This window comes from Engystomops pustulosus, chromosome 4 (genome assembly GCF_040894005.1).
Source record: "Engystomops pustulosus chromosome 4, aEngPut4.maternal, whole genome shotgun sequence".
Taxonomy (NCBI): domain Eukaryota; kingdom Metazoa; phylum Chordata; class Amphibia; order Anura; family Leptodactylidae; genus Engystomops; species Engystomops pustulosus.
Window position 1 is genome coordinate 220,532,928 of NC_092414.1, and position 12,898 is coordinate 220,545,825.

Below are 12,898 nucleotides of genomic sequence, written 5' to 3' on the forward strand. Positions count from 1 at the left end.
ACATGATAGAAAAGTCCACAAAATAGAGAAAAATATTTTCACTATGACCGGAGCTCCAAGATTTCTAAAACTTCGATGAACAGCACCAATCTTCAATTTCTCCTGCTGAAAGTATGTCACCATTCAGACTAGTACCATCACGTTCTCATTCTCCTCCTTTATTATATTGTATTTTTATTGGATTTTTGTGAGTATAATGAACTGGAATAAATTTTAACCTTGTTGGAACGTACCACACCATCTGCCTGAATATTTTCTTCCAGTTACAATATAATAAAGGAGGAGAATGAGAGTGCGATGGTGCTAGTCTGAATGGTGACATACTTTCAGCAGGAGAAATTGAAGATTGGTGCTGTTCATCGAAGTTTTAGAAATCTTGGAGCTCCGGTCATAGTGAAAATATTTTTCTCTATTTTGTGGACTTTTTCAAAGACTGTGTGGACCGGTCTTATACCGTGAGTAGCTCCTTAAGGGGCAAAACTGTGCACCACAAACAACTGTGTTTTAATGATAGAAAAGTATTTATCAATTGTAATACAACAACCTCTTGTAATGTGGAATATTGGCTGCACTAGAAATACCCCGAAAACTCACATCAGAAGACACCTGTCCGATGCCAGTGCAGACGGATCGGTTAAAATATTGGCAATATGGAAACATGTGAGGGATTACCATGCAGGGGGGTATAGAGCATTGAAATGTAGGGGTGTTGAGGAAATTATTAAGCCTAAACACGGTGGGGATCTCAAACGGATCCTTTTAAATGGCAAAACATTTTGGATATTCACATTGTGAACTAGGGTTCCGTTTGGGTTAAATAAAAAACAGGATTTTATTCATTTTTGTTAAACTAACATGGCTTTAACATGATTCAATACATATTTTTTTTTAGTAATGTGATGCTTTTAGTAATTTATGAGTCAAATTTGCCTCAATCATGTGATCTGGTAGGCAGGTTTAAAAGGTAGTTTTGCGGGATGTAACGCCATGATCAAGGTTTAATACCGAAACGTGACGGCTTGTTTGCCTTTATGCCTATTCTATTTTTCCCATGATGCTGTGCAATGTGCTGTTTTAAAAAAAGGATTAAATAAACTTTGGCTTTTTTTTACCTGAACATCGACTTCCGGTGCCGAGCTGGAGATTTCCTTTTCTTGAATTTCACCTTGTTTGCATCTGTGGCCGAATTTGGCTGTGGTGGAGCTTCTGGAGTTGGAGCAATGTGGATTGTTTGAATGAGCTGATCATAGAAAGCTATTTTTTCATTTAAGTTTTTTCCTCCTGCAGAGCTCTCAGCCCTATAGTGCAGCCCCTGTAATTGACCAAAGAGCTGACGGCCCTGTGCCCCATTACACTGCTCATCTCTTAATCCGGAGCACAGACAGTATTCCCATGCTGTGCACTCGGAAGCGGGACAAACACTCCAAATGCTGTAGACTTGACAAAAAATTCTTTGCAGCATTTTCTTGTGGGCTATGTTACACGGCTTTCACTGTACGATTCTACCCCTTTATTTTTTGGGTGGGGCCAATTATGGGGATTCCAAATTCATATAAATTTTCATGGGTTTTAATCAATTTTTAAAAACACTTTAAAAAACCTTTTGTGCAGAAAAGATTTCTTCATTTTAACATATTCTGATGCTAATAACTAGAGATGAGCGAGCACTAAAATGCTCGAGTGCTCGCTACTCGAGTCAAACTTTTTCCGATGCTCGAGTGCTCCTTACTTTTTCCGATGCTCGAGAGCTCGTTTCGAATAACGAACCCCAATGAAGTCAATGGGAGACTCGAGGGGTCAAAGGGGACCAAGGGGACCAATAAAATGTGTAATTTTATTGAGAAATAAGGAAGTCAGTCCTGTTTCATAGTTTTTTTTATTCAATGGAATATTCGTGGAACTTCAAAAAGGAGAATGACCCGTGTTATACATCTGCAATGTGTTCTTGACACATATTGTTCTTCACATACTATTGTGAAGATCACCTTTCTGTACTCATGTCTTCTGATGTATGGATACATCTGCAATGTGTTCTTCACTGTGTTCTTCACTGTGTTCTTCACTTAAATGATCCTTAAATGATCCTGTTTTCACTGTGTACTTCGTGCTCGGACGAGTATGCTCGCTCATCTCTACTAATAACGTTTTCATTCTTTGGCATACGGAACTGCATCAGGTGTACTGTTTTGCTGGAGGTGACGGCATATAAATTAATGGGATTGTCCGGCCTTTTTATCACTTTTTATTTCAATTTTTATGAGTTGCAAAATGGCAAAAAATGGTGTTTTGGGACACGGCAATACCTGACATGTTTGTGATTTTTACTGTTTATTTTGATATCAGTTCTAGGGAAAAGAGGGGATTTGAACTTTTTTTTTTCTATTTCTAGACCCCCTAGGTTAACTCTAGATGGTCTTGTCGATCTTATCATATACTGCTATACTAGAGTATAGAAGTATAGGGCACTTTGAACATGATCTGTTACAATGTTCCACTCGTACATTGTAGCAGATTTGAAATGAATGACAAATTCTCAAATCGAATAAAGACCTGAGGCTGTAAAGGCAACAGATCATCGCTCCCCGATAATGTTATGGGGAGTGAAGATCACAACTTGACTGGTGACATGTAAAGTGTTAACACTCGTGATAGGTTCCTCTGTTAATAAAGGGTGTTTGCTGCAATATACATCAAACATCCATTCTGTACGGAAAATGCTCTGCCCGGACAGGACTGAGGAAATGGGGGCTATTGTAATACAAACAGTTTTGATTTTGTCTTCCACAGGTGAAGTGACCTACCATGAAAATTTCAAACCTCTCCATTCTTTGTACGTAGGAAACTATCAAAATTTGGAGTGTGTGAAATACGCACCTGTCCCTATGTCCTAGTGTCCAAGTGGATGGTTGTGCATGCAAGGTGGCTGGTATCAGCCAGAGCCAAGGGGCCCTGCCACTGTAAAAAAAAGGAACGCCTGCGAGGGACACAGGAAGTGCCAAAAAGGAAAGTACCAGTTTATCTTTACGTACACCCCCGGCCACCACAACATTTCAACATTTTTATACTTTTGGACCTTTAAGAACTCTAGAGTCTGTTCTACTCTCAAATTTAGCCACAAACTAAAACATTTGAATTATCCAAGTAGATTTTCAACATAATACAGAAGATAGTTGAAAAAATGAAAGGTGATTTTATAGCTTATTGCAATTTTGCTAACAAAGGAGAATATTAGAATATTTCTGACGTTAGCTAGATAAGAGTGAAGCCAGAGGGAGCAGGGAGCGCATCGTCCAGATTTTCTAGACTTCACCATTTCTCGCTCATCAAATTCTGTTGAATCTTATGAAAAGCCTTTTTAAAGTCGTTGTTTCTCAGGGTGTATATGATGGGGTTAACTAGTGGGGTCATCACCGTGTACATCAGAGGAAGGATCTTGCTCAGGTTGAGTGAATCTCCTTTTGTTGGAAACAAATAAACAACCATTAATGTCCCAAAAAATATGGAGACCACAGTGAGGTGGGAGCTACAGGTGGAGAAGGCTTTATGTCTTCTGGTGTTGGATGGGATCTTCAGGATGGTGATGACAATGTACATATAGGACGTCACTATTACCAGAAAGGGTAATATTACTAATAAAAATGCTAATATAAGACTCTGAATATGAATTATGGATGTATCGGAGCAGGAGAGTTCCATGATTGGGTCTAAGTCACAGTAGAAATGGTCAATGACGTGAGGTCCACAGAAATACAGATTATATATAGAAATTATATAAATTAATATCACTAGAAATCCAATCAACCAAATTGTACATACTAACTTCACACAAAGGGTATGACTCATGATGGAGTGATAACGGAGGGGGTTACAGATGGCCACATACCGGTCATAAGACATCACCGACAGGAGAAGACATTCCGAGCATTCGGATGTAGCAAAGATAGAAAACTGGATGATGCATCCGCTGAGAGTAATAGTACTTCCTCCATACAGGACGGTGTGAAGAAGGACGGGGACAATGTCTGTGGTCAGCAGGAGGTCACACAATGACAGCTGTGTAATGAAGAAGTACATGGGGGACTGAAGGGTTTTACTCACTAGATACAAGACCATGATAAGAAGGTTTCCTGATATTGTCCCACAGAAGATAAGAACCAAGAGAGAGAAGAAGGGAAATGTGATGGTGTTGTGAAGATTAGGAAATCCCAGAAGGAAGATGGAGGTGACATTATTTCTCATGACCACCTAGAAAAGATAAAGGAAGCTTTATGTATACAATATAAGTTTTTTTTAATATTTCCACAACTTTGAGAATCGAAGAATAAGCTTCATCTCTGACCCCTGATCGCGCTATCCCCTTGTGTTATATTTCTGGATTATATTGTCCTGGTAGAATTATCCTTCCATAACTACAGTATTTTAGCCATCGGTTTATATATAAAAAGGGGGTGGCGGCTTATACTGATCACCCCCAGAAACCAGAACATGTCCTCTGCTGCCTGCTGTAGTGTAGTCATGGAGGTCAGTACAGATGAAAGACGTTGTTACATCTGATGGCTTCTACATGTGTGACCCTGCACCATACAGACCCCATGTATCCATGAAGGCAGTAGATGTTCTCACTACAATAATGAACATGTGAAAGAAGGGATTGGACTGTGATTTATTTGGACCCAATTGTACATTTACATCTATCCAAAGTCTATACTGGGGACACAGTGTATGGAGAATCCAAGGAAGATGCACAAAACCTCCGATACTGGGTTACTGCAACCAGGAATTAAGAGATATATCTCAGCGTAATTCCCTGTAACAGTAATGGGTTAATAAGATGGAGATCTCATGAAATTATATTTATAGTATTTATAAGTACATGTCCATCAGAGAGGAAATGTGAAGGAGGACATCGTTCTAATGATTGTATGTAGTGTCCTTGCCTGCCCTGTGATGTGTGTAGTATCCATAATGTATGAGCTCATAATGAGATCAGAGCAATAAACCCCACATAATACCTGTGCACAAAGCAGAATAGAGAGATAAAGGAATAAGACTTTGTTATACAGACATTTTATACTTTTACGTGAGGAGAGGTCTGTGTGCAGGATCTGGAGATCCCAGAGAGGTCTCCACCAGCCACCCCTGTGTACAGTATATGGAGGTCCCAGAGAGGATTTCACCATAAGATATAATACTTAGGGAAATTAATACATAAAAAACAATGTACAATGAATAAAATATAGAAAACATTTCATCCTATTGCTTGTTCCAACTAATGCACTTTCATAGTAATGTATGACAGTGTATTAAAGCAGTGAGGCCATGCTCTGCCAGGATCTGTTATAGCTGATGAATTCAGCCCTAGGGTCCTTCATTGGACCCCATGACTGCCCGGGGTTGGGGGGGGGGGGAGATGAGAAAGCCCTATAGATGGCGTGGTCATGTTTGTCATCCATCACCTAACTACTGAAAATCATGTGGACTTACAGTTGGATGTACAAAGATGCACTGTCAGGGTCAAGATGGTGCCAATATAGGTGACTACTTGTGCATCTGCTCCATATTTTACACCCCACCCACAACCCACAGCAATAACTTGGCACTCTCACCCTCCCTTCACCATCAAGCGGATAATCAGCAGTAATTGGGTGCACAACTGAATGCATATACTGGGTGCAAAAGAACATCAGAACAAGAACTTGACATCTGGGAGCACCAGTTATGGCAACTGAAATGTAAGTGATGAAGACTGGTGCCTTACCGCTTTTATGGACATGACCATATTTTCTGGTTTATGTTATTTAACAAAGAGTAACTTTTTGTCTGGACATAATGCAATTTTAGATTCTGAAGCTTTGGAGGATGGCATCTGTGTATTATGACCTCCGAAATAACATCATATCCAACGTGGCCCTGAAGACTGGAGCTCCATGAACTTCGGGGAAGACTGGAGCCTCATGTATATCTATTCCACATTAACTTCTATTGTTCCATTTGACTGTTTGTATTCTGTAATATAATATTTGTGTGTGTCCCTAGTGTTTTGTAAAGCGCTGCAGAATATGATGGCGATATATAAATGATAATTACTATTATTATTATATGTTGTTTATTCGATCTGTGAAAAGTTGGAGTTGAAGTTTCTACCTGGAGTTGAAATAATTGCTGCTCAGCCGCCTGTGGACTCTTGATGTCTCCAGCAGCAACGGGAGGGTCAGCAGGTCTACGAGCGCCGACGTATGATAAATATCCCCCCATTATTGTGTGTGTGTGATTATTTGTGTAAACATTACATAATATATATTTATGTCTTAAAATCCAATTTGGAGTAGAGTAAGTAACCTACCCTCAGATCTACCTTAATAGGTAGTTTTCTGTCGGCAGCTTTTCTTTAAATGGATTTATACAAGAATTGAACAGAAGGACTCTTTCTGTAAGTAGGTAATTAGTTTCTAACTAAAATTACTAATCACCAATCCTGCCCTTTTAAAATGTTATCTGAAAAGCAACGTCACCCCATTACCTCTGTCATCCATCACTCTGAATCATGTGGACTTGCATATGCATATAGCAAGATTCACTGTCAAGATGGCGCCGATATAGTTGGCTGCCTATGCATTGGTTCTGGCTTTTACATGAGAATGTGGCCGGGATGTCATATTCCTGCTGTGTGTTGGGGATCTGTATCCTCCCTGTGGTCATAATCTGAGAACAGGTTACATGGAAAAGTCCCTTTTTGTATGTTTGATGGTCCGGAGCTCCTGATCACAATATTCCTCAGATTTTGAGACGTTGAGGCACATTTACTATGGACCTTGCCCCAGCTTTCTGTCTGAAATTGCACCTTCTTTTATTTATGAAGAACGGGAACCACTATTCATGAATCTGGCGCCCTCTGCACATCTTCTTTTTGGAAAATATGGTGGAGTTAGAGTTTGAGTTCTTGAGCTTGTTCTTAGTATTTACAAATGTATTTGCTTACACTTTTTTTGCATCACTTCTCTGAACACCCAGGCCATTGGCCTACTATGGATTTATTGATGATATTCTGATTATCTGGACAGATTCAGAACAACAGATAATTATAGAGGTTTACCCATTAAAGAAAGTTCTCAAATTTTAATCCCCATGTGATGTTTGCACAAAAACAATAATTTTTAACCCCCTTACTTTCCAATTCTACTCCTGTAACTCAGTTTTACAGCTGTATTAGCTCCAATTACTCAGTGACTGTCAGTGTAAGAACTCAGAGTGTGAGTGGGGACTCTCTGAGCAGACACTTCATGATCCCTCTGTGCTATGAGATGCTGTGTGCTGACAATGTGCTTAGATTATCAGGGTACAGGGTTTATCTATACTTTTATTTAGCTTCTGTACATTTTACTAATTATAAACAATGCTTATTACACACAATGAAACTCTCAGTTTTGCTAACTCACCTATGCTCAGCTCTGATTTATTCCTACGTCCTGGATAAAGACCTTATCTATCTGTAGCTTGTAGAGTAAGTTGATGTACACTTTTATAATATTATTATTTATGTATTATTATATTCTTCGTCTTTCTTTATTATTATTACTGTCACAGTCTCGGGAGATAAACAGCGGACTCCCTGGACCACCGCGGGAGATAACAACCTTAGCCGCACTCGGGAGTGGAGTCTAAGTGATCTCTTGGTCTTCGCCAGAGCCCGTCGCAAAGCGGGATGGTCTTGCTGCGGCGGGAGTCACCAGGTCGCTCCTCGGGTGCGACTAGGCCCGCGGTGGAAGCCAAGGTATGGACACAGGGACCACGGATGGCAGGCAGGACCACGGATGGCAGGCAGGACCACGGATGGCAGGCAGGACCACGGGTGGAAGACAGGACCACGGATGGCTGGCAGGACCACGGATGGCTGGCAGGACCTCGGATGGCTGCTTGTTACTGTAGCGCCACAGGATACCAGGACTGCCACAGGATACCAGGACCGCCACAGGATACCAGGACCGCCACAGGAATTCAGAATCGCCACAGGATACCAGGATCGCCAACGGATAACAGGACCGCCAATGGATAAGAGGACCGCCAACGGAAAACCGCCACAGGATAACAGGACCACCACCGGATAACAGGACCGCCACAGGATAACAGGACCACTAAATACCATGGAACAAGGGAACACAGGAAACCAGGAACACCAAGGAACACGGAAACTCGGAGGCGTCTGGAAACGCTCAGGAAGGCTTTCTCCTCAGAAGAATGAGCTGAAGATCCGGCAAGGGATGCTGGGAGTAGCCAGGCTATATAGCCGAGCCGGGAATGCCAGCAACAATGAGGAGGACACAGGCCCTATGAATTCTTGAAGTGGAGCGCACGGCCGGGAAGGAAGGAGGCGCGCGGAGCTCAAGCCAGGACCCGAGCGGAGCCAGGAGCCTGGAGAGGTGAGTGAAGAGGAGGGGGAGCAGGGCAGGACAGCGGAGCATGGGTGCACCCGCGATCCGCAACATGGATCACGGGGACACCCATGACAAGAACCAGACAGGGGGCTGTGTGGCACAGCAGGACACGGGTGCCCCCGCGATCCATGTCTTGTCACCCGTGACAATTACTATTATTATTGTATTTTTTATTTCATTAAGTTACATTTTACAATCAATATTAGGGCCAATTAATGACTAATTTATTTAATTAGTTTTTTGTACCAGTTATTTTGAGCCAAAACCAAGAGTTTGAACAGGAGCAGATCTCTCCCCTACTCGATCCGTGTGTAGACTCCTGGCTCCTGTGTAGACTCCTGGAATACTGGTACTGGCCCATAATAACTTATGAAAAAATGAGATGTGAACTGCATTTACTGTTTAGACTTAAAAATGGTTTCCTCATCAAATCATATAATCTATTATGTTTTATTATTAAGAGGCTTCATTTTTAGCCCAAGCCTCCAGCTTCCAAAACGCTCTCTGAAACACGGATCCAATCGCGAGTGTTAATACCTTACTAGCTGCGGTGAAGCATGCATATAAAGGTCCTCCCCCTATGGATCAGCTTCCCCATGCCAGTTACCGTGGGATACGATCCTGTTTTCTGGGCAGCCGTGAGGTCTGCCGAGTCCCCTGGGGCTACCCGATCTTCCCGGCAGTCAGACCCCTCACTGTAAACTGTCTGCACATGCGTCTGGATATCTTTTAGCGTTCCAAAGCTATAACCACTTATAGTGACACATTTCACACATTTGAAAAAAGGGGCCAAAATAGTCTGAGTCCCGAAGGGGTTAATCGAGTTGAACTGTGGAGTAGAATGTTATGTTATGATTAAAATCGCTTTTAATAAACTGGAACTATTTACCATTTTAAGCATTTCATTCACCCTTTACAAGAGCTTTGGAATAACCTCCTGCTAGTAATTTTTGTTTGGTGACTTCACTTTGTTGCATGAAATCAGACATAGTGGAGCATATTCTTTCTGCCCGTAAAAATTCTCCATACGTAAAAGCCTTCACAGTGTGGATCGGATGGCAGCTGGATGCGCATAAAATAGAATTCCCGGCCAGAGGTTTGGAATACATACATGTGTCAACCAGACTGGTTTATAAATTGTCTGACAACTTGCTATCCGAAAAGTGAATAATGTTTGTGGGTTTATCTGAAGTGAAGCGTAACTTTATATTGTTACTACTAATATAGGTAACAAAATCACTAACCAGTCTACATAGCGACCAAAAAACAGTATGGATTATTGATCGAAAAAATCATCTTCTCTTCCCACTAAGCTACGAACAATATTGCTTAAGATGGTGAAAATTTTGACACCCATAAAATAATCACCACTAAACAAAAATATATTGGGGGTCATTTACTAAGGGCCCGATTTGCGTTTTCCCGACGTGTTACCCGAATATTTCCGATTTGCGCTGATTTCCCCTGAATTGCCCCGGGATTTTGGCGCACACGATTGGATTGTGGTGCTTCGGTGCTGGCATGCACGTGATGGAAATTGGGGGGCGTGGCTGAACGAAAATCCGACGGATTCGGAAAAACCGCCGCATTTAAAACAAAAAATGCGAAGCTTGCACTTACCTTCACTAGGAATAGGCCGGTGAACTTGAGCACGTTCCGATGCTTTTCAGCGCAGCAGCGCCACCTGGTGGACATCGGAGGAACTGCCTTAATGAATTCCGTCCGGACCCGAATCCAGAGAATGCGCCCCAATGTGTCACTTTAACTTTTAAGAAACGCTAATGTAGCCCTAACAAGGACTGTTGGGTTCTTGGAGAATCACTTCTGCCTAACAGTAAGGTTCTTGGAGAATCACCCCTGCCTAACACTAATCTAATAGAACACCTGAACACTATCCCTGACCAGCAGCAGCTCTCTCCCTAACGGCATCCAGACAGAGAATGATCCGTGCAACGCGGCCAGTGGCTAATATATTGCAGGGTCACCTGATCATGCCAGCCAACCACTGCTATCGACATGTAAGTGTACCACGTGATGCTGGGGGTAGTGCAGAGTCTCCTGGTTTGTGATTTGCTCTGTTTCTGGCCAACACATTTTCTTGAGCGGGCAAAATACTCGTCCGAGCACTGAGCAGTTGCGAGTACGCTAATGCTCGAAAGAGCATCAAGCTCGGACGAGTTTGCTCGCTGATCTCGCTGGTCCATATGTGTTTTGTGATCTTTTATGCCATGAGTTGAGCTGAGCTAAACTTGTAGGTTTTATCCACTTCACCTACTATGCTGTAACAAATACTTGAACATTTTTATGGATTTCTAAATAAAGAAGAAAGTTTTTATTTCTCAATTGTGATGTGCACTAGAATTTTTCTTATATACTTTGGACTTAAAAAAAAAAAATTATAATTAGCAGCACGGAGCACAGGCACAAGATGTCAAGGGTTCTGGGCTGCTAATCATGCATGCCCCCGCACCTCCCTTTGCCCTCCTGGTAGAGGGAGGTAATGTCACACGAGAGGCTGGGAGAGGCTCGGACAGGGAGGTGGCAAGGTGTTGCATAATTAGGAGCCCAGAGTGATGGACATCTTGTCCCCTCATTTGGGGTTGCTAATTCTAAGTCTTTCTTTCTAGGTTATCCCGGCGTCTCAAAATTAATGAAGACAAGCGCTGGGATCAAGATGAAGGGGACCACAGGTGACTATTTTACTTTTCCAAAGAGGTAGATTTCCTTTAGGTCTATTGGGTGTGCAGTGTACTATTGTGTCCTCGTTCTTGTTGTTAATGTGACTAAATTGTAGGACTACTTTGCACTCTTGCTGTGTGTGCACTTTCCTAGGTTATAGATGCCCTTTGTGGCTCCATCGTCTGCTAATAATTCACATCTCCATTTGTGGAGGATAGGGGCGGACAACAACACCCAACAAAGGTGTGAATAATTACCAGGCAATGAAGCCATATGGGGGTTCAGCCATCGAGGCTCATTTGCATGCTGTTAAACTAATTCTAAAAAACCAAAGCTATTAGGATCGGTTCTTCTTTTTGTTTCCATTTTAGCAGGATCCAGTCGGCTTGGATTAGTGCTTGGTTTAGAAATGTGTGGCAATGTGGTAAATTTCTTTTAAAGGGCACTAAACATCTTCCTTGGTTAAACAACTGACTGAGATTGTGATCTCCCTGAAGGTCTACAGCTTTAAAATGATCTGAAGCATATTGCACTAGTTTACTACATTGATACAATATCAGAACGTAGAATACCACATATAAATGTACAAGATTCGAGCTTGGTACATATATACAGCACCAGTTCCCAGCTTGCTACATATTTATGCTATCAGAACAAAGCCTATAAGCTTTCTACCAAGACCAGACAGCACCAGGTCTTTTGATTTACAACTTTCTGAATGTTGGAGTATCAAAATGAAGTGATGAATTTCTCAGTAATTTCTAATTTTATCCATTGAGTAAACAAGAAATACAGAACATTGACTCATTGGGGCACATTTACTAAGGGTCTGTCGGATGCATTTCCGTCGGGTTTCCCAAATTTTTTCGTTTTGCCCTGAATTGCCCCAGGTTTTTGGCCCACACGATCGGATTGTGGCGCATCGACACCGGCTTTCATGTGACACAAATCGGGGGGGTGTGGCCGTTGGACAAACCCGACTGATTCGGACTAAATAAGGAATTTAAAAATAAAATTGTGTCGCAAGATCAGCACTTACATGCACCGAGAAGAAGATGGTGAACTCCGGCGGACCATATGGGGTCCACAGAAATCCAGGATATATATAGAAAATGTATGGGTCAATATCAGTAGAAATACAATCAACCAAATTATACATATTAATTTCACACAAAGCGTATGGCTCATAATAGAGTGATAACGGAGGGGGTTACAGATGGCGAGATACCGGTCATAGGACATCACCGATAGGAGGAGACATTCCAAGCACTCAGAGGCAGCAAAGATTGTAAATTGGGTGATGCATCCGATGAGGGTGATAGAACTTCCTCCATACAGGACAGTGTGAAGAAGGACAGGGACAATCTCCGTAGTGACCAGGAGGTCACACAATGATAGCTGTGTAATGAAGAAGTACATGGGGGACTGAAGGGTTTTACTCACTAGATACAAGACCACGATAAGAAGGTTTCCTGATATTGTCCCACAGAAGATAAGAACTAGGACGGAGAAGAAGAGAAATGTGAACATTTTAAGATTAGGAAATCCCAGAAGAAAGATGGAGGTGACATTGTTTGTCATGACCCCGTGTAGAAGATATTGGTGGGTTTAGTTTAAGTATATTCGTTTTCTTGGATACCAAAAACAAATTATGTACAAATGAAGTTCTTATTGTGTTCTTTTCTAAAAAAAAAAAAAAAAGTTAAAAATGGATATTAATGAACATACACTACATCAGTGATGGCAAACCTTTTAGATCATGAGTGCCCAAACTTCAACCAGAAGCC

General features: G+C 41.8%; 1 protein-coding gene across 1 annotated transcript; it reads right to left on the bottom strand.

Moving 5' to 3' along the window:
• Positions 1-3,306: 3,306 nt before the first annotated feature.
• Positions 3,307-12,692, bottom strand: LOC140128673 (olfactory receptor 10C1-like). Its single transcript, XM_072150373.1, has 2 exons — positions 12,555-12,692; positions 3,307-4,245 (listed from the first exon to the last, which is right to left on the bottom strand). Exons 1-2 carry the CDS (start codon positions 12,690-12,692, stop codon positions 3,307-3,309), a joined length of 1,077 nt encoding a protein of 358 aa, XP_072006474.1.
• Between the last annotated feature and the right edge of the window lie 206 nt (positions 12,693-12,898).

Coding starts and splice junctions, on each gene's coding strand:
- LOC140128673 (XM_072150373.1), bottom strand. CDS start 12,692: ATGACAAACAATGTCACCTCCATCTTTCTTCTGGGATTTCCTAATCTT. Junction 4,246..12,554: donor TTATCGTGGTCTTGTATCTA/GTGAGTAAAACC, acceptor TATCTTTTCTAG/GTGGTCATGAGAAATAATGT.